Here is a 21495-nt window from a genome sequence, read left to right on the forward strand (position 1 = left end):
ATATAAGCTGAAGTGTGACTGGACAAAGATCCCCGAAAAAGCCTTTCTACAGCCCCATTTCTGGAACTCTCATTAAGTCTGGACAAGTCTAGGAAATAAAGAATTCAGAGGCTAACCCCTGGCTCATCTGAGTTATGTCCAAAAAAGTGCCCTGCTCTGAGAGTATTCCCCATGGAAGAAAGCTCCAAAGTGGCTGCAGCCTGGTCTTCACTCAGGTGTGAACTAGTTAATAAGGCATCCTCCCAGGCCTCAGAGTACCTCTCAAAGACTTGGAAAGCCTCAAGAAGGCACCTCCTTGCCTCAGGCTCCCACTAGAGTCCAAAAGACCTCCCACACTGTGCCTGATAGGGTTAGGAAGCAAGGAAGGAAGCTGAGTCTTAGCCTGCCTGCTTCTTAAATTGGTTTGTCTACTGACTTGGCCATTTCTTTTTGTTTTTGTTTTTTGCTTTTTAAGACAGGGTTTCACTCTGTAATTCAAGCTGGCCTTGAACTCACTATGTAGCTCAGGCTGGTCTTGAACTTGCAGCAATCCTGCCTCAGCCTTCCAAGTGCTGGGATTATGGGCATGTGCCAACATGCCTAGCTTCTTGGCCATGTCTTGGAGTCCTAGCGGCAAGTTCTAAAGGCCTATGCTGGTTACAAAGAAAAAACCCACACATCCCAAGAAAAGCCAAAACTAGCTCACCCATTTATTTGACTGAGAACATTAAGAAGGACAACAAAATTAAACAATCTTTAATAAAATTCCTACAGAAAACTCAGTCACAGGGCAAGTACTCAGTTGTCTTTCCCATGTCATTGAGGACTGAGAGCTCCCAATATTCTTTGGAGAGAGAATAAGCAGTAGTTTTGCTGGAGGTTGCCAGTACTCAGAGCATCCATTTACACATTCAAACCAGTAGTTCCTATTGCACATATTAACATTTGCCACCTAGCACCCTAAATTTATGGTACCTCAACAAATAAATTAAAGATTTCCATATGGCATGAAACCATTTCAATTTGAACTAATATCCTGAAAACTCACATTATTATAAGTTTTAATAAATACAGTAAGAACAGCTGGCATTTTACTAAAATACTGAATTTTAAATCTGGAGTTTATTCCATAAATAGGTTCCTTTTCATTTGCTTGCTTTCTTGGATACATTTACTCAAGTATTATGCTCTATGAAGTCAACTCTTTCATAGATATCATACAAAAACTGTATTAATATGTGCCTCATTACAGAGGCAGATGGAAGAACTGGATCTCAGTTAACTAACTTAAAAAGTAACTTAGGAAAAAGCTCTGTTTTTTGTAAAACTTTATAACACAGGATGAATACCAAAGAAACATTTTTTATACACAACTCCCACTAGAAATTTTATAAATATATATGCAGCATATATATATTTGCCTCATCAGTAGATTTTCAGCAAGTCTGGTTGGAATGATGCTGTCATGGTAATTAACAAAAGAATTAATGAGTTTCCACAGGTTTAAAAGATTTCTTTTGAAAACTAATCATAAATTGAAACTATCATAATTTGTAGTTTACAGTTTAAAAGGTAAGGAAGATACCTTTCTTGGAAGCCTCATTTCGGGAGTAAGGTCATCCCCCAGCCCCCAAGTATGGATAAGTTCTTGGCTGGGTGCTAACACTTGGTCACAATACCGAAAAGAAGTGTTTACAACTTTCAGGCAAAGTACCAAACACTTATAAAAGAATAATATATCAGACAATCCCTAGTGGCATTCCTTGGTGTGCAAAGTCAGCGGGAAATGATTATCCATGATGTTGACAGGATTCATGATGGGTCATGGAAGCATTAAAAAAGCAGAGAGTGCTCATCGGGGATTGTTCAGATTAGATTCCGTGGGATGCCTTGTTCTTAATTTAACTGAGTTCCAGGATTTCATTCCCTTTATAACATCTCTGGCAGGGTCATGTTCAGTTTAGTGCAAGTGCAAAATGAAAATGAAACAAAACTAAAAGATACATTAGGAGCAAAGGCTGATGTTAAGATCTGTAGTCTTTCCGAACAGTGTGAGCCATCCAGTTCACTTTAGTAGTCCAGCTTTCCCTGAGTGCCTCATCAAATTTTTGCTTAAATTGTTTGAGTGCTTCTTCATCACTCTTTCCTAAGGCAAGAGAGTCCTGAAAAGGAAAGAAAAAAAAATGTTTTAACTATCCCAAGTACAGATGTGCAAACATCAAAATCTTCAAGAGGCTGGCTTGGCCATGCATCCTCAGCCATTACTGGGCAGAGTGCCATATATTCTTACTTAAGTATCATTTGTAGGATGGAAAATGAATAGGAGGGTAACATGATGACCTCACCAAAGTTTTTGAAGATGAAATTAATTTATAACTATTCCAAGGCATTCAGCTGCAATTAATACCCTGGCAAGTAAAAGGGAGGTTGCTGAAAATCAAAGTTGCTACTCCCTGGTCTTGGGGGCGGTTGGGGATCCACTAACCAATAAGAGTCTTTTGTATGTCCCTTCTACTATAAAGGAGAAATCATCTGCATTATAAACTTTCCTTTTTCCATTTCTCCTTCCCTCTCCTTTCCTTCCCTCCCTCCTTTCCTTTCTTCTTTTTTTTTTTTTTTTTTGGTACCAGGGATTGAGCTCGAGTCCTTGCATTTGCAAGGCAGGTGACAGAACCACTGAGCTAAATCCCTCGCCCTTCCTTCCTTCTTTTGGCAGTACAGGAGATTGAATCCAAAGCCTTTGCTTTGAGCTAGATCCTCATCTCTTTCATTAAACTTTTTTTTTGGTACCTGGGATGGAACTCGGGACCTTGCACATGTGAGGCAGGCAGCAGAACCACTGAGCTAAATCTCTGGCCCTCTTTTATTAAACTTTGAGATGGAGTTTTGCTAAGTCCCTGAGTTGCCCAGGTGGACTTGTACTTGAGATCCTCCTCCTCAGACTCAGTTCTGGGATTACAAGTGTGCACCATCATGTCCAGCCAAGCTCTTCTTTCAAAATTCCTCCTTCATATGAACTTTTCAGATTCTTTTCCTCTTGAGTAAAAACTACCTCAGAGAAAATTACTGTTTCACTGCCTTTAGCCATTTGAATGAAACTGGCAGCTCTAATTGAGCTCCATGCCCACAAAGTCCAAGATGCAAGAAAAAGGTGTTGTACTTGTACCTTAAGATACTGTATATCCTTGACTGATGTAAGTTCAGGAAGCCCTGCAGTCAACATCAGTGCAAAGAGAGTGATGAAGAGATTTCCATGTCTTCGTAAAATCAAATATGCATCTTCACAACACTGGCGAAATCTTTCATTGATGTGGCAAACCACATAAGCACAGTATTTGAGGGAAGACAGCACATTTCATAATGGAAAATAAAACACATTTAGACCTGTTAAAACTGAAATCTTCTGTTAAAACTGCTGAACTAAAGGTTCATTTCTGATTTTTACTCCTGTGAAAACTGTGCCAATTAAATTTTTATGATTAGGTTCTCAAAAATCATGCATATATTTTTTTCAAAAACAAAACTAAACTGAAATTCTGCGATAAAGGCAATGTAACAATCTAGGCCTTTTATTTTCCATGACACAAAACAACTGATGATTGAACAAGTGATAATTATTAAAAAATGAAATTTCTGAATGTGCTTCAGGATTTTCAGTCTGACTTTAAATGCCCTCCCCTGCCCCCAGTGTCCATCAATACTTTTATAGTGCTGCTCCCTATTTTCCTGCATTCACTCTCCCTCCTAAGGATAATTCAAGAAGACCACCCAGTCCTATGCTCTTTATCTTGCTAACGAGCAAAAAACAGGACCCAGAGAGGTGTATTCTGCAGAGACCCAGGCAGAAGTAGAAATGACAGTAAACAATCATTTGTTTAGCATACAGTATATTTTGACTACATGCTATATAGCTCTACTTACCACAATAGCCCTGAAATGTAATATTCTTGTCCATATTTTGAAATCCAGAAACAAAGGCAAGAAGACACATAGTATGTTTTGGAATATACAAGTAGGGAGGAATAGATCACAAAGTCTGAACCCAGGCTCCCTTATTGTTTTCCATACAGAATGACAGCAAAACACCTGTTCTCTCAGTATCTTACTGTCAAACATCTTAATAGTTTCAGAGAATTTTCTGAAAGAGGAAAAGGTGGTGTAGTGTTGCAATAAAATATAGTAACTTTATTTAAATGCCTAGCATTTTCAGTTTCTCTTTCTTGAGCATTTCTCATCCAGCACAAGGCTGAGACAGGCAAATTCCCCTCAAAGCCTCATGTTGTCAGACTGCATATCACCTAGATCCAAACAAACTGTTAGGAAATACTAGTACAGCTGGTCAGATGAGAAAATGTTAGATGGGTTTAACTTTGACTTGAGGGTAATACTCACCGGCCAAACTTTTCCGTGTTTCCTGTTTTTCCTTGTTGAATGACATGAATGAAATCATAAGTAAGAATAAAAGGCACTCGTTCTCTTTTAATGCCAAATTTAGATTTGAAATTTCCAAGAATATGTCCAAAGTCAATGTGGAAGAGCTGGAAAAAAAATGAGATTTAATTTTTCTGATGGTTCCAAATAGACAGGCAAGAGCTGCAGTCTTAGACTTCCACGTACTACACACTCACTCCCATAACACCCATCTGAGTCCTTCTGTTCATAGTCCCCTCAGCCACTTGGGAAGAGTTTCTAATACTCCTAGGTCTTTTACACTCAAGAATAACCTTAATATTAAATTGCACATACCCAATGGGAAAGGAGAAATCCCCCCTGCCCTTTCCTGGGGATTGAACTCAGGACCTTTACACTGAGCTATATTCCCATTCATTCATAGACAGGATCTTGCTAAGATGCTAAACTGAATTACCCAGGCTAGGCTTGAATTTGCAATCCTCCTGCCTCATTGTCCCAGACTGCTGGAAGTAGAGTCCTGGAAGTTCCTGTTAGTAGAATCGTTATAAAGAAAACTACATCCAAATAATAAACATGTCTGGTTTTTTTTTTAAAGTCAAGTAACTGTATAAAACACAACAACACAACAACAAAAGAGTATATACTTACTCTTGTACATAGTTTCCCTCGTAGCTGTCTCCATTTTTCTACATATTATGTTTATATTTACTTTTACTTGTTAATTTTATATTACAATTACTATGGAAAGAGATTTAGTACTTTTGTGTTAACATAATTCAACATAATATAACACACTGTCATAACTTCTCATTAAATCAGTATTCAGTGTTGATATTGTTCAGATTATATAAATACACTTCAAAGTTAAGTTTGCGTTATACTGTAATTACATTTCATTTTGGTTTTGGCTCATTTTTTACTATAAAACTTCTTTTTTGGTTTGTTTTGCTTAGTGTTTATGACACTATCATTAATTCTCCACAAACTCCTTAAGAATCCAAAAATCATTTTTGAAATTATTTTCCATAGGGTGTGGCAAGAGTGTTGCATAACTATCATCTTGGGCTTTCTCTTCATTCTTTCCTCATTTGAAGCCCCTGTTTCCTAAGTCCCACATCATGTTCTTTTTGGGTATACATGCGGGTTTCTTAACACTGGCACTAATGACACTTTAGGCTGTACAATTCTTTGTTAATGGGTTTGTCTTATTTACTGTATGGTGTTTAGCAGCCTTGCTGTCCAATCACTAGATGTCAGTATTGCTCTACCTACCCACCACTTTTGACAGCTAAAACTATTTTGCACACTGACAAACAGCTTCTCAGGGACTTTTGTTTTGGTTAATGTCCTTATTCCAGCAGCCTCCTGAGAAGAGGCAGAGCAGAAAGCCAGCCACAGTGGCACAAACCTATAATCTCAGCTACTTGGGATAATGAATGAAGCAACAAGATTGATATTTGAAGCCAGCCTGGGCAACTTAGCCAGCTGCTGTCTCAAAAGGAGAAAAGAAAAAGAGGTAAAGCTTTGGAGATGTTGCATATTTTTAAATGTCTATTTCATCTTCATATTTGACTGACTGATGAAAGAATTCTAGGTTAAAAATAATTTCTGGTCAAAATTATTTAGTCTTTCACTGTCTTAAAATTTTCAAGGTAGCTCTTGACAATCCAAGTTACTCTGACTCCTAAACTCTGGCATGTGGACTGCTATGTCTCTGTTAAGGATTTAAACTTTCTCTTTATGTCTGATGCACTGCAATAGTGAGGGCTTTGTAAAAGTCTTTTTCATCTATTATTAGTAAACATCTGTGGTCTTTTGATTGGATGTTCATGAACATCAGCTGTGAAAAATGTTTTACATTACTTATTGGTTAAGTTCCTTCTCTTCCTCTTTTTTTCTGTTACTTGCTTCTAAGATCTTATTAGATCTGATAATGCACTTCCCTGAAATGAGGCTTATTATTTCTGTATTGTTTTTCTATATATGAATTAAGGCATAGTGGTTTGAACCAAATTGCCAGGTTGTAAATCCTAGAATGCCATTCTCTGCTGCCTCAATTTCTTACCCATAAAATGGGGATAATACTACTACTTTGCTGTTAAGATTATCATGAGGATCAAAGACACTGACATATAATGCACTTACATCTGTGCCTGCCACAAGATCTTTACATTACTTCTATTATACTTCTTTGTTCCTAATTCTAAGATCTCTATTTTCCAAATTATAAAAACAGAATCCATCACATAGATGTAACAATAATAATGTACTGTAAACAAAATGCTGCACATGATAAAAAAACACAAATTTCTGATTGTCGCTCAAAAAGGTATCTGATAATCCTTTGCTGACCATTCATATTTAAGAATTTGTCACTAAAAAGCTAAATGACAATTTTGTGTCCATGGTATGTTTGTTGATTGGTGAGCTTCCTGGCACGTACCTGGGGAAAGATCTCAACTGTCAGGTGTTTCCCAAGGAACCTATCAGATATCTCCTCTGAGAGTGGGATATACACTTGATCACCATTATTCTTGGAGCTAACCAAGTGGAAGTGGCTGCAGATTGTTACCACTTACTGTGCCAACTTTTACTTCATCCCCATTTTTAATATGGTACCTTTTCCTTAGCCTTGGTAGAATCTAGTGTCCTTGAGTCAGAAAAATGAGTTTCTTCAGAGAATAATCTTTATGTCATTCTTGAGGTAAGAAAGAGGACTTCAGCAATAACTACTGCATATATAAACTGGCAACCAATCCCATTTTTAACCTCATCTCATATCTGGGCCATTGAGCAGTACTTGGTGCTTCTGATTCCATAATTTTTCTGAGACTGACATAGCTCTCAATAACTACTCAGGTTTCCATTTTCTCAGCTCTGCTACATTACTGCCATCTCTCCTTGCACCTTCTGTCATTTCCAAATCTGTTGATGTATTTCATCCCCTGTAGCTTCTTTTCTTATCATCTTTGACTTCTTGGATTTATGTATTTCTTCTTGTTCCTCATTATTACTTTAGAAGGTTATAAGTGAAAAATACAGATAAATTAAAATATCCACTCTGATTAACCAGAATCAGAAGAAATCTTTTAAATATAGACAAAAGGTTCAACCTCCCAAGGTGTTAGCTGGAACTATCCAGAACTCCCAGGAGTTATAAAACTCGGTGTTCCACTGAAGCCAAGGTTCACAAAGTCACTCAGGAATTTCCATTTTAGGGCCAGGGATTTAGCTCAGTGGTTCCACTGCCTGTCTCGAAAGTGCAAGGTCCCGAGTTCGATCCCCGGCACCAAAAAAGAAAGAAATTTCTGTTTTGGTATGTTTGTAGTGGGAAGAATTCTAAGGGTAGCTAAACTGAAAATCCATGATATCAAAATTTTAAAGCAAGTTACAGCACTCAGAAATTCACTTGAAAACTGTTTCATCTTCAGTAACCTGACTGAGCTTCTCTAGCTACTTCAAAATGGTATGGTATTACATTACTTTTCTCCTTACTTCCGTATATGATTAAATTTGATGTTCTAAATGAGAAAATGACCTAAGCATGATTCATCCTAAGTTTTTTAGTACTGCTTATATTCCTTGAAGTCAATAAGTCTTGCAGGGTGTGGTGGTTCATGCCTGTAATCCCAGCACTTGGGAAGCAAAGGCAGGAGGATCACCACAAGTTCAAGGGCAGCCTGGGCTACACAGTGAGTTCAAAGCCAGCCTGGACAACACAGCAAGATCCTGGCTCTCCACGCCCCTCGACTACCCCCAGTCAGTATTTCTAGCACATCACCTGCTCCTACATATATCCCAAATACAATTTCTTATATTAAAAGAATAGGCCAGTTTTAAATAATCACAATAATCTTTTTAAACGTTTAAGTAAATGCTTACCATTTTAAAAGCAAACAATGAGAATGTGAAGCAGACAGTATATAAAATAAGGGTCTATGGGAAACTGAGGTAAAGATAAAGGCATGGTGGGCCGGGGATTTAGCTCAGTGGTTTCACCTCCTGCTTTGCAAGCGCAAGGTCCCAAGTTCGATGCCCAGTACCAAAAAAAAAAAAAAAAAGATAAAGGCATGGTTTAACATACTGAGGCCCTTGTCAGACTCTGGAATCACTCACCTGGCCAGTTTTTTTGACCATTATGTTGTCACTATGTCTGTCACCAATCCCGAGGACATAAGAAGCTACACAGTAGCCAGCACAGGATAGGGTAAACTCTTCAATGGCTCGGTCCAGGTCATCCCTGAAACAACAGAAAAAAACAGACTCAACAGTGGTGTTCAGCCTGTAAATCTGTGAGATAAGACCAAACCACCCCTGTACTCTTTTTAAATTGTGAGAGGTTACAACACCAACCTGCTAAAACCATATTAACATAACACACTGAATTAGCCAAAGAAGGGAAGTTAGGCTAACTTCAAAGACATCAGATAAATGGGCCTGAGCCATTCAAATTTCTATGTCCCACAAGTCATGTTTCAAGGGGATGGGTTCATGTTCACATGTACAATAGTAAGAGGCATCCGTGCACTTTGCTGAATCATTCCTGCTATGGTTCTGTGAAATTCCTTTATTTCCTATTTACTAATGCTTGTCCAGCACCATAACCACAAATAATAGAATTCTAAGAATTGATTTTTGGCGTGAAGAGATCAGTCTACAAACTCATTTATTTCTATCATAAAATTAATCTATTAAAAATTTAAGACTTAAGTTCATATAGTCACATAATTACAGAAGTTGATGCACTTAAAATCTTTAACATGCTATTTTTAAAATACTTAAATTCTTACATTGTACAATGATCTTATTTCAGGGCCTCTAAAATTTGCTCTAGATAAAGTAGAATTCAATGTTAACTATCCATAAGATTTTTAGAAAGGCCTATGTGACACGATGTTCTAACCTGAAATGAACCAATAAATAAAATTAGTATTTACTCTATGACACTAATGATTTCTTGGTGGAGAACAGTTATTTGTCTGTTTGTACAGAAAAAGGATAATTAAACAGAATAAACTAACCCAGAATTGTATTCTTTAAGCCAGTTCAGAAGGGCATCTTTATTGAAGGCCGCTGCAGCAGCCACATTGCTACTGTTCAGCTGAATGTCAGCAATTGTTTCAGAGGTGCTCACAACTTCAATGAGGCCAGAGCGATCTCCTGTTGCTAAACAGCCATAAGGCAGCATCCTGAAAGGAAAAATAATGAGCATAACAAGTCAGATTTTCCTTTAATGAAATATTGTTTTTCCTTTCCTTTCCTTTAAAAAAAAGTTTAATTATTAGTGATACACTTGCAGTTACTCATTTCTGTACTAGTGCCATATGGAAAAATACAAGCTCTACCTTCTGTGAAGGAATAAAATTCTTGCCAATAGATGGAAATGGTTTACCAAATTTCCAATATTCCAGCTAAATGTATCATGTTACAGAATTATTCTGGTGAAACATTCTATTTGCTTGTGTGGGTATACAGACGCATGTTGGATAACAGAAAAGCCCTTCATTTTTACTCTAAAATGAGAAGGAGATCATCCTTTATGGAACACATAAATAGTTACCAGGTACCAGGCTAAACACTATACACATTATCTTTGTTAAGGACAACTTCATCCTTCTAGTTGCTCAAGCTCTACAACCTTAAAGGTCATCTTTGATTCCCTCTCTCCCTCCCTCCCTCCCTCTCTCTCTCTCCATTTATTTACCTTGAAAATATATCCAGAGTCTAAGTACTTCATCCCCACCTTTCCTCAGCTAACACCCTAGTCCAAGTCAGTAGTAACCTTTACCTCAGTAATTCAATAGTTTTTATTTAAACTGGTCTCTTAATTTTTTTTAATTTTTTATTTTTTTGTACTGGGAATTGAACTCGGGGCCTTTGGCTTGCCAGGCAGGCACTTTGACACTGAGCTACATCCCCAGCTCTCATAGTCTATTATTAATGCAAGTTTCACAACCTATTTACATCATATCTCAAATCGAAATTTCTGCAATGGCTTCCCAGCTTATAGCTTGCAATAGCTCATAGGGCCTTCTTCAGTCTGGTTCCCATTAACATTTTTCACTCTTCTCATTGCTAATTTTGGTTCTAGCACATTGGCCTCCTTGCTGTTCCTCAAACATATCAAACACAATACTTCATCATTCATTTACATGTACTATTTTCTCTCTAGAATATTCTTTCCTAAGACATCTACATGGGTTATCCTCTTTCCTCTTTGAAGTCTTTGCTGAAATGTCAGTATCTCAGTAAGAACATCTTCAATCCTACTTAAAATGACAGTATTATCCCCAATGCAATAATCACTATCCCTTCTTTGCTTTATTTTCCTATATATGCCTCAATACAATCTAGCATCTTGTAAATTTTACTTTTTTTTCTGTTTTCCCTATTAGGAGGAAAGTTTATCAGGCACGCTTTATTCACTGCTGTTAACTTCAGTGTCTGAGAATGTGCCTAGGACCAAAAGGTACAGTTTTGAATCAATAAACACTATAATAACAAAAATCCCTGTAAGGCAAGTTCCCAATTTTACAAATGAGGAATGTAAGTAACTTGCCTAGTCACACATTAAGTGGAAGATCCAAAACTTAAAATTGGGTCTGTATGTTCCTAATCTTTCCCCCCAACCCACCCCCAGGTTTGAACTCAAGGCCTTTGCTTTGCACTGAGCTACATCTCCTGTCCTTTTTTTTTTTTTTTTTTTTGGACAGGGTCTATTGTTCAACTACCTAGGCTGTGCTTAAACTTTCAATCTTCCTGCCTCAGCCTCCCAGAGTGCTGGGATTACAGGTGTGTACCACCACACCCAGCTAAAACCATATTTTTAATTTAACACAGTCTCCAGAGTCACCATGTAATAGTCACTATGCTTCTTATGTAAATAAAAGTAGATAAGGGAGGCTGATGCAGATGAAGAACTGCTGCATGTTTTACAGTGACTGAATACTGAGTTAAAAGAACACCAAACTAGTTGCCAGGCGTGGCAGTGCACACCTGTAATCCCAGAACTCAGGAGGCAGAGGCAGGTAGATCACCAGGACTTCAGGGCCAGCCTGAACACAAAGCGAGAACTTGTCTCAAAAAAACAAAACAAAACAAAAAACCTCACCAATGTGACATCAACAGGTCTGCCTGGTTTCTTTTTCCTAGATTGAAATCTTACCTCCTCATAGAGGATTATAAACTACCTGGAGATAACAACTTTAACTGAAAAGATGTGATTAAATGCAGAAAGGCTGGTAGAGTTGAAACTCAATGTTTTCACTGACTAGCCATTAAGTGGCTACCAACATAACACTGTAAAAGATACTTTAGATTATCAATTTAAATAATTTTTGCTAAGCTGAGAGATGGCATTTCACTTTGTTTGGTACTTTTTTGATCCCTAGTAAAGATAGAAATCTTTTCAGATTTCTTTTGAGTATTTTAAGAAGAATTTCTTTGGTGAATTAGCTGTTCACACAGTTTATTAGGATTTTCAACATTTTCTTTAGTGATTTATATGGACTCTTTATGTTCTAATACTTTTTCTCATTTTGGTTGTAAGTGTTTTCTCCAATTTTCTAAAACTGTATTGTAACTAAAGTAACTTGAAAAATACAAGATTCAAGTAAAAGTTGGTAACTACAGAAAATGCAATGGACAGAATCTATAGGTTCAAAAAATAGTTGGGTACAACTATGTGCTAAACATTTTTTCAGATAGTGAAACAAAAATCAGTAGTCCCTAATCTCACTAAGCTTCCAAAGCACAAATGTATAATGTGAATGTAACCTCTGTATGAGGAGGAAGTGACAAGAGAACATGGCAGGAGTCAAAAAAGACCTCTAAAAGTAGGAAGGACAGGAGGGCTGGAGGGGAGTGCAAGTGGAGCACAAAGGGAAGGAGAAGAGCAGACAAGAGTAAGTGCTCGAGACCATGCAGGCTCCGCAGGACATAAAAAGACTTTCATTGTCCTAAAAACACTCAGAAAGGATCTGGACTTTATGAAACATGAGAGAGAGAGAGGAGAGGCAAAGAGAGGGAGACTGAAGCTTAGTGTATATAACAACTACATCAAAGACAGCTTAATAAGTTTCTAAAATTCCTTCCAATGAAAAATTCAATTATAGTTCTACCAAAATAAAGTTGGAAGCAGAATTGTCAGATTAAATCCTGGCAGACTGGTATACCAATGGATTGTTTACACCTGCACTAATTTACTTCTCTTTTAAGAAATTTATCTCTCAGTAAGAAAGAGAGCTTTGAAGTGTGAATGTTTTTTACTGACACCCTCATCTTTATCATGACACAACACATGTAAAGCAAACATTGTCAGGTTAAAGTGCACTTTCTCACTTTCCTGCATCTCCTCCACCCTACTTGCAGCCAGAATAGGCACAAATCCAACAACTTCCTCTTCAAAAGCAGGGAAGGATGAAAGCATTCAGTGCCCTGAGGGTGGAACATTCACAACGGGAAGGAAAAAACATCCTTGTCAGAGGCAACTTGACAGAAGTCAAGCTGGGGACAAACTCTTGAAGCCCTGATCATCTTATCTAGGCCTCCTATGCACTGACACTTCTTATAAAGGCCATAATACTCTCAGCACCTCCCTTTCTAGTACACTGATCCAAGGAGCAATGTGTTACCTTTCACACTCAATCAAGAATTTAAAAATAAAATAAATTTTACAACACAGGGAGTAGCAGCCCCACATGCTTACTCTAAATGGATATGCAGTGTCTTCTCTGATTCTGACTCAGATACTAAACCAAATCTTAGCACTTTATCCCACTGCCTCCAAAGAAGGAAAGTGTAAAATCCTTTACACCTCATTCTTGCATGATTTTCACATTCTTCCTTTACCACTCCAAGACTTGATGATACTAATATCAATAAATACCTTATATTAACTTCTGTATAAATCTCTCAAAAGGTTAGTAAATTCCACTAGTGTTCATTGTTCTTAGATTTCCACCGCCCCCCAGTCTTTTGTTACACCTTGTTTATCCCAATGTGAAGTACTAAACTCTGCATTTCACTTGTTACATTTGTTTCCCCATGTACTGAATAAAAGGTGCTACAAGCTAGGGGGTCTTTGTCTTTGCTGCCCAGAGCAGCACTGATCAGACCCAAAGCTCAGCTTCTTCTCAGTCTCATTTTTCTACCTTTCCTGCAATTCGCTGTGTGCTGCCATGGCTCACAGGAGACTAGGTCTTACTGCAGAGGTTCTGGTAACATCCCTTTCCCCTGTTCCCTACACATCTCAAATGTAAAACTGAGACAACTATCAAAAAACTGATTTCGCTGGGGAGTTAGCTCAGTGGTTCCGCAGCCTGGCTTTGCAAGCGCAAGGTCCTGAGTTGGATCCCCGCCCCCGTACAAAACAAAACTGATTTCATGTGTATTCACAGGACAGTGAAGATGCAGAGGATTGTCAAACTATCACAGGCCAGACAGATTTACATGAAGACAGAGTTATCACATCTGATAAAAGCCTAATTAGAGGATTACTATTTGTTTACCAAAGGATCAGTTCTCAGCCTTCTAGCTAAAATCAAGTGCTACCAAAGGTGTTCACAAAGCAGTTCAAGGCATCTCAGCATAATGATGGTTTATAAATGTTCTAAATGTGACATGAAAGATATGAGTACTCCGAAACAGAGAATGGTTAAAATGTATAATAAGAATTTTTATTTACACAAAAATCTTACTGTTAAAGTATTAAAATAGTAATATATGGAAAGTACACAAAGATTTGGGATTGAACTTAAAAGAGTGTGTGCTACATGACCCAGTTTAACCTGAACAGCTGGCCAAAAGAAAAACAAACACAATAGAACACTAGAGGACATATATTTATAGAAACAATAAAAAAGGTTTGCTGAGAAAGACACTGGTTTGAAAATGAACTCAAAAAGAATTAAAGCTCTTCATATTTTTTTAAAACATGGGGTCAGAGGACAAAAAGTCAGCAAAGATCCCACTGGACAGACAAGTTCCTTTTTCTTGTTAGACACATAATGTTTCCCATCAGACAGCCGCTGAGTTTATTTCTAGCACTCTCATGTGGTTTGCCTTTCTTCATCTGAGGTCCCAAAGAACTTCATTTGATACTAAATGTGCTTTATATTTGGCTAGAATGGGTAAAATTTAAGTTAAGAGAAAAGAAGTTGGTTGAGGTTTTCATTTAGGCTGATGAGCTAAGAAGGCCAGGATATGTCTTTAACTCAGGTTTTCAAAACTGTAAGACTCTTCTGCTATTAGTAAACAATATCATCATGCAGCCTATGTGCTAACTTTGTGTGAAAACTAAGCCTAAGCTTGAAGTTTCTCTCCTTTTTTTTTCTGTGAGTTCAGTCAGTAAGAACATTTTACTAGCTGTTTCCATTATATAGGAGAAGTCAATAAACTTTTGCTAGAAATCAGCCATACAGCAAGTATTTTGGACACGACAAACTTACTCTGCTATTGTAGCACAAAAGCAGCCACTGAAAATAAGGTAAACATCTGTCTGTGTGCCAATAAAATTTAAATTATTTACCAAAGTACATAACCCAAGCCCTATTAGGTTTACGGTTCTCAAGCAGAGGATTTCTTACAATTACCCATTCCTCTTGACCCATGCAATATTCCTTTTGAGAGCTGAACAAAAAACTTCAACTATTGCTAACTATTAATAGCTACTAATTGTTTTTAAACAGTTCTATTGGAAAAATTCTCCTAAATGTCACTATGGTAACCACAACATCCTTTTTAGATGAATTATTTTTCTTATTCCTAGCACATCTACAATCCTATGAAAGGAAAAACCACCATAACAAATTGCTCTTTCTACCTCTTTTTTTTTTTTTTTTTTACAGAGCAGGAAAATGTAGTCTGGAAGAATCTAGAAGCAGAAAACTTACTTTTTTTATTTTTATTTTTTTGGTACCGGGGATCAAACTTGGATCCTTGTGCTTGTTAGGCAGGCAGCAGAACCACTGAGCTAAATCCCCGGCCCTTAGTTACTTTTTTTAAAATAGAAAAGTTTGCCAGTTATGGTGGCATATGCCTGTAATCCCAGCACACAGGAGGCTGAGGGAGGAGGACTGCCACAAGTTCAAGGCCAGCCTACATAGCAAGATCCTGTCTCAAAAGAAAAAAAAAAAGGTTTGGTATTTTGGAGGCCACTGAATTTTGATAAAGGGTTATTAGACATGTCTTACCACAATTGTTTTCTCATTTAGACTGCTAACAATAAAAAGACATTAATTTATATTGGACCATCCTGGATTTGAATTGGCGCTGATATTTAATACTTTTGTAAACTTTCCTTTAAAATTTCTATTACCTTAATTTTCTCATATGTTAAAAAGAAGTAACCCAAATTCACTGAGTTGTAAAGCTTACATGATATTACATATGCAAAGAGCCTAATACAATGCATGGTAAACAACAATTGTTTCAACTTTGAAAAATAATTTTTTAAAAATCATTGGTTGGAATGTGATTCTTAATGTCTGTTTAATCCCTATTAAAGTCTACATCTATCCCTTGTTTTTGGAGTCTAAGCAACACTAAAGTTTTAGAGTTGATGAAGTTTAAATTAGATAACATGTTTGAAAGTACACTGTAAAGTGCTATGTTAAATATTATTATGAGTGGTTCCAGCACTTGTCTCGCAAGCGCAAGGACCAGAGTTTGATCCCTGGTACCAAAAAAAAAAATTATTATGAAAAACAATGGATAATAATACCAAGAAGGAAAAAAATCTATAAGAGGTTTTATAAATTTTGCTGTGGGATGAATATAACACATGACTAGATAAAAAGATAAATAAATTCACTAGAAACCTCACCGAAGGTCCAGACCAGCTTCTTTCCAGAGTAAATCCATCAAGCGCAGCATTTGGAGAGTCAACATATCCTGTCGTAAATCTAATGGGGAAAATCTGCTTAATTTTAAGTTCTTTCATTTTATGCGCCTTATAATAACATCAGGTAATTCAATTAAATTGAACTAAAACCATTAACAAACACTGGGTAGAATTTTAATGTTGATATATTTACTATATCTAATAGGCTTACTGATTAGCATGTCCCTACAATATTTATTTCAGAAACTAAAAATTTTAAAAATTATTTACCATGTATAAGTTACTGTACTAATTGTATGGATGCTGGAAAACTCACATTTCATTTGTATTACACCACACTGTCAATTTTTTCCTTTTTGTTTGCTTTCAGGAAGTTCTTACAAATCACATAGTAACTGTATTACAGGTCCACAAAGCTACAATAGTTGAATTTTTAAATTTTTATATCCAAGAGGACTTTAAGGTAAGAGTATGTAAAAGTACTGACCAATTTTCCCAAAAGAATTAAAAGAATCATACCACACCAATATATACACACCCACGTTTATAACAACACAGTCTGTAATAGCTAAATGTTGGAAACAGCCCAAATGCCCACCAAATGACAAATGGATAAAGATGTGATTTTTTAAAATACAATGGAGTACTACTCTGCCATAAAGATGGTAAGCTTGAGATATTTCTAGCTAAATGGGTGCACCTTGAGACAATACTCGTAAGTGAAATAAATTGGACACACTTGTTTAAACACCACATTCTCTAGTGTGAGAAACTGAAAAGTGGGAATAAGGACCAAAATGTTTAATAGATATTTGGAAATGGGAAGAAAATGTTCAAATGAGAAGGGGAACAAGGGAAGAGGAAGGAGAAGGCAAGGAAGGAGCAAGAAAAAAAAGAAAGAATAAAAGGAAAAATGGAAACAAAGCTTTTGTATATAAGGAGGGGAAGAAAGGTTGAAGGGGTGAGGGAATGGGAAAAAAAGAAGCAAGATATATCTTGTACAGGTACAAATTCCCTGTGATGAATGTTACCATTATGTATATCTAAAATGTACCAATAAATTTTTTGAAAAAAAATAAATAAAATTTTTAAAAAGAAGGAAGGAGGGCCGGGAATTTAGCTCAATGGTTCCACCACTCACCTTGCAAGCGCAAGGTCCTAAGTTTGATTCCTGGTACCAAAAAAAAAAAAAAGATTTAAAAAAGAAGGAAGGAAGGAAAACAAGGAAAAACTGGAAACAAAGCTTTTGTAAATTAAGGAGGGGAAGAGGAATTGAAGGGAGGGGAGGAGGATGGGAAAAAAAAGAATCAAGATATGTATCATGTACAGGTACAAATTCTATATGATGAATGTGATCATTATGTATATCTAAAATGTACCAGGGCTGGGGATTTAGCTCAGTGGTTCTGCCACCTGCCTTGCAAGCGCAAGGTCCTGAGTTTGATCCCCAGTACTAAAAAAGCAAAACAATACAATGTACCAATAAACTTAATTTTTAAAAGGTACTGACCAGTTTTTAGTTGCTATTGTACAGTCAAGTGGGTTTAAATGTCTAGCAAAACACTATAAATTCTTTATAAAGAAGTAAGCACATATTATAAGCACATTTATTTATGTTATCTCTTAATTCCCTACAATAATACTGGCATGCAGCTCCTACAATCCTCATGAGCATCAAAAAGCTGCAGCTGAATGAGTTTTACAGGACTTGCTTATAATCATACAATTATCAATCATGACTACATTTTTCTTGGTCATTATTTCAGAGGCATTTCCTTTGTAAAGTTTAGATCAGATAGTTTAATATATAAAACTATAGCAGTAAAATCAATATTGCTATCACTGAAACAGGATGCATGAATACATTTTTGAAATATCTGCTTATATTTCACATGATTTCTACCAAAGGAATAAACTATGTATTTTTTAGGGCGGAAAAAAGAAAAGTAACAGTGAATTATAAGTGAACTACAGAATTCATTTTCCAAGAAGAAAAAAAAAAGGGAAAGGGGGGGATTTATGACATTCTTAATTTGATCTTATGACCACTGACAGCCACTTCTTGGTTGCCAACTGTTACACATTTATATACACCTTTCAGAAAAAGCAAATTACCAGCAAATGAAAAATTCTAAGGAACTTGGTGCTATAAAAACCTCAGTACTTACCATCACCATTTTTAAAAATCACTCCAACTGAATCCTCACCAAATACCTTATTGGTATATACGAGCCACAAAGGCTTCATTTTGGAATCCATGTATTTGCACTTTTCAATACTGTAACCAAAAAAGGGAGAATTAGCCCATTTCAATGTGACAACATGGTAAAGCTGTAATTTTGCCCTGATACATTAGACTTGGGAAACCCCTCCACCACTTGTCCCTTTCAGGATCTGCAGAAGTCAGAGTTAGAAGATTTTCTCTCTGTAGACAAAGAATCCTGAGGGGGCTGGGGACTTAGCTTAGTGGCACCGTGCCTGCCTGCCTCAAAAGCACAAGGTCCTGAATTTGATTCCTGGTACAAAAAAAAAAAAAGAATCCTGAGGATGGCTTTGATTGGTATATACTGATGCCAGGTGGGAAGGACTTGAAACCCTGGAATCTGCCCTTTTTACTGCTTCCACTTAAAACTTCTTGTTTCCATATACAGTGGACCCTCAAGTTATGACCAGCCTGACATACAAACAACTTGGGTTAATTAGGTTAGTAGAAGATTCATCTGCCTCTTGTTATCTATAGCGTGTGCCCAGGTAAACATACAGATCTCAGCTGTACTGACTTACAACCAACTTGAATTACAATTAGCCCTCAGGATCCAATCAAGTTCATAAGGGTTCACTGTATTTCCTTAACTATTATATTTAGTGAATAAAAAATTAAAAATATATCACTATCAACATTGATCAATATTATAAAATCACTCTTGATTTATTAAAGGGGGTTCAATTTTAAATACTGAATATACATTTCTTCCATTATTATATTTGTATGAATGAGAAAGTGACAAATAAATTTACAAATTAATTCAAAATCTCATTTTGAAATAGGAGTCAGCCAAGTATGGTGGCACATGCCTGTAATCCCAGCACTCAGGAGACTGAAGCAGGAGGATTGCCATGAGTTCCAGGCCAGCCTGGGTTACATAGTGAGTCCAAGACTAGCCTGGACTATACAGCAAGACTTTGTCTTCAAAAAAAAAAAAAGTCAATTAGTAAGTAATTTATCATGGTTTCCAACATTTTGCTCATAAAGGATTTTCAACCTTAGAAACCAGTAATATAGAGAATAAATTTAATTATATACAATTGACAAGAAATTAACTTGGGGGCTCGGGTACCGGGGATCGAACTCTGGACCTTGTGCTTTCAAGGCAGGCAGCAGAACCACTGAGCTAAATCCCCGGCCTGGAAATTAACTTCTAATAACTTTTACCAAGCCTCTGAAGACATTTAAGGTTTACCTTCCTTAATTATATCCCATTTACTGGGGCTGATCCCCCTCCCTCTCCCTGCGCAGTTACTCAAAAATCCTTTCTGCATGTCTATTTTTCACAGGAGACCGACTGTGCAAAAGCACACAGGACCACTTACTAGAGCTCTGAGAGGATGATACATGGATTCAGAGGTGACTGCAAATCAGAGAGGGCTTCCCGGTAAGCATTCTGTTTTAAACAAGTGTGCATGGCCTCCTTCCCTTTAGCTCTGTTTAACTTCACTGCATTCAGTTTGATTAAACTATTTAAAGTTTTTAATTTATTGAGTGCTTCAACCTGAAAAATAAGTTTCCCCACCCAAACATTCATTTATGGTTAAAAATAATGCAATGTAATATCATGTTGCATTAATCAAAAACACTCTCCCAACACACACACACGAGCTTAAGTAGAAACTGGCATATGACAAGCATTATACATACAATTAAATTTAAAACTTTAAATTAAATTTAAAATTTAAATTTAAAATTTAAAACTTTAAATTAAATTTAAAATTTAAATTTAAAATTTAAAAACAAATTTAGCAATTATTACAGCATCATTTAAAATTTTTCTTTAAATCTTTTTAAGTAAAATCTTGCACATTAGGGAAAAGCAAACAGATGTAGATTGTGTGTATTTAAGAAGATAAGTGTGAGCATTAAATTACAGCCTGGCTCACTGTGCAATAGAATTTGAAACACCTCAAATCTGAACCATTCCATTTGGCTTACAACACCATATTATAAGAGGAAAACCTGTGTAGAAGTAACTCTGAGGTTCCTAATAACAATCTTAATATCTACTTCTTGTCATCACTCTTGTATGATAGCTCAGAATATACACTTCCATTAAAAAGATAGTTTGTATGGATTACTGTGTATTTATTATTCCAAGTCTAAATTACTTGTTTTTATGATGAGGTAACTGGCTATCAAATTTATTCAAACAAAAAAATCCAAGTAGCACATGGTAGATTAACAATGGTCAGGGCTGGGGATTTAGCTCAGTGGTTCTGGAGCCGGCCTACCAAGCGAAATGTCCCGAGTTAGATCCCTGGTATCAAAAAAAAAAAAAAAAAGGCCCAACAAAATTTGAATTTCTTTGGTATTTGTACAGTTGGGAATTTTCATTCCCTGGCTCTAAACGTTTTGATACTCATTTTCTGGAACAATGTCCTGAATGGCCACAAATCAAGTATTTTAAGAGTTTCAACACACTTTTTTTTCTTTTCCTCAGTACTGGGATTATATACCCAGGGAGCACTGAGCCACATCTCCACTCCATTTTTTTTTTTTTTTTTTTTACTTTGAGAAAGAGTCTTGCTAAGGTGTCCAGGCTGGCTGTAAAACTGTAATGCTGCCTCAGCCTCCCTAGAACTGAGATTAGTGGCATATGCCACCATATAGCCTTTCTATAGGTTTATAATGAGAATAATTGTCATGTAAAGGGTATGGTCTTCCCATCAGTCAAGAAAAAGTATAAGAATTTGTTCATATACAATGTATCAGTGGTGACAAATCTATGGCATGCATCGCTCAGCAGGCTGTTAGCACTGAAGGTTCACCATCTGATAGATTGATATATATCATCCCTCTGTTGTTAAAGAAAGTCAAGCTGATGCTCTTAGCAAACCAAGATAATATGCAGTATGGTAAGATTACATGGGTGAGGGATACAGTTATAGGATGAAATCAAATAAGTAAGGAGCTAGTTGGACCTTGCAGAATTTGGCAGAAATTTTGGGTTTTATTTTCAATGTAATGAAAAATTATTTCATGGATTTAA

General features: G+C 36.6%; 1 protein-coding gene across 6 annotated transcripts in view; it reads right to left on the bottom strand.

Moving 5' to 3' along the window:
* Positions 1 to 665: 665 nt before the first annotated feature.
* Pik3cb (phosphatidylinositol-4,5-bisphosphate 3-kinase catalytic subunit beta) overlaps positions 666 to 21495 on the bottom strand; it is a 172754-nt gene continuing 151924 nt past the window's right edge. For all 6 annotated transcript variants that reach the window (XM_004834330.3, XM_087186229.1, XM_021249649.2 and 3 more), the window contains 8 exons: positions 19826 to 20004; positions 18403 to 18512; positions 16217 to 16295; positions 9414 to 9581; positions 8509 to 8632; positions 4372 to 4517; positions 3146 to 3278; positions 666 to 2141 (listed from right to left, as the gene is read on the bottom strand). In XM_004834330.3, the coding sequence (XP_004834387.1) occupies positions 2004 to 2141; positions 3146 to 3278; positions 4372 to 4517; positions 8509 to 8632; positions 9414 to 9581; positions 16217 to 16295; positions 18403 to 18512; positions 19826 to 20004 (1077 nt within the window). In that variant the 3' untranslated portion in view covers positions 666 to 2003. The remainder of the gene's footprint in view (positions 2142 to 3145; positions 3279 to 4371; positions 4518 to 8508; positions 8633 to 9413; positions 9582 to 16216; positions 16296 to 18402; positions 18513 to 19825; positions 20005 to 21495) is intronic.

This window comes from Heterocephalus glaber, unplaced genomic scaffold (assembly GCF_053883595.1).
Source record: "Heterocephalus glaber isolate CG9 unplaced genomic scaffold, H.glaber_assembly_v1.0 deba00001504, whole genome shotgun sequence".
NCBI classification, from domain to species: domain Eukaryota; kingdom Metazoa; phylum Chordata; class Mammalia; order Rodentia; family Bathyergidae; genus Heterocephalus; species Heterocephalus glaber.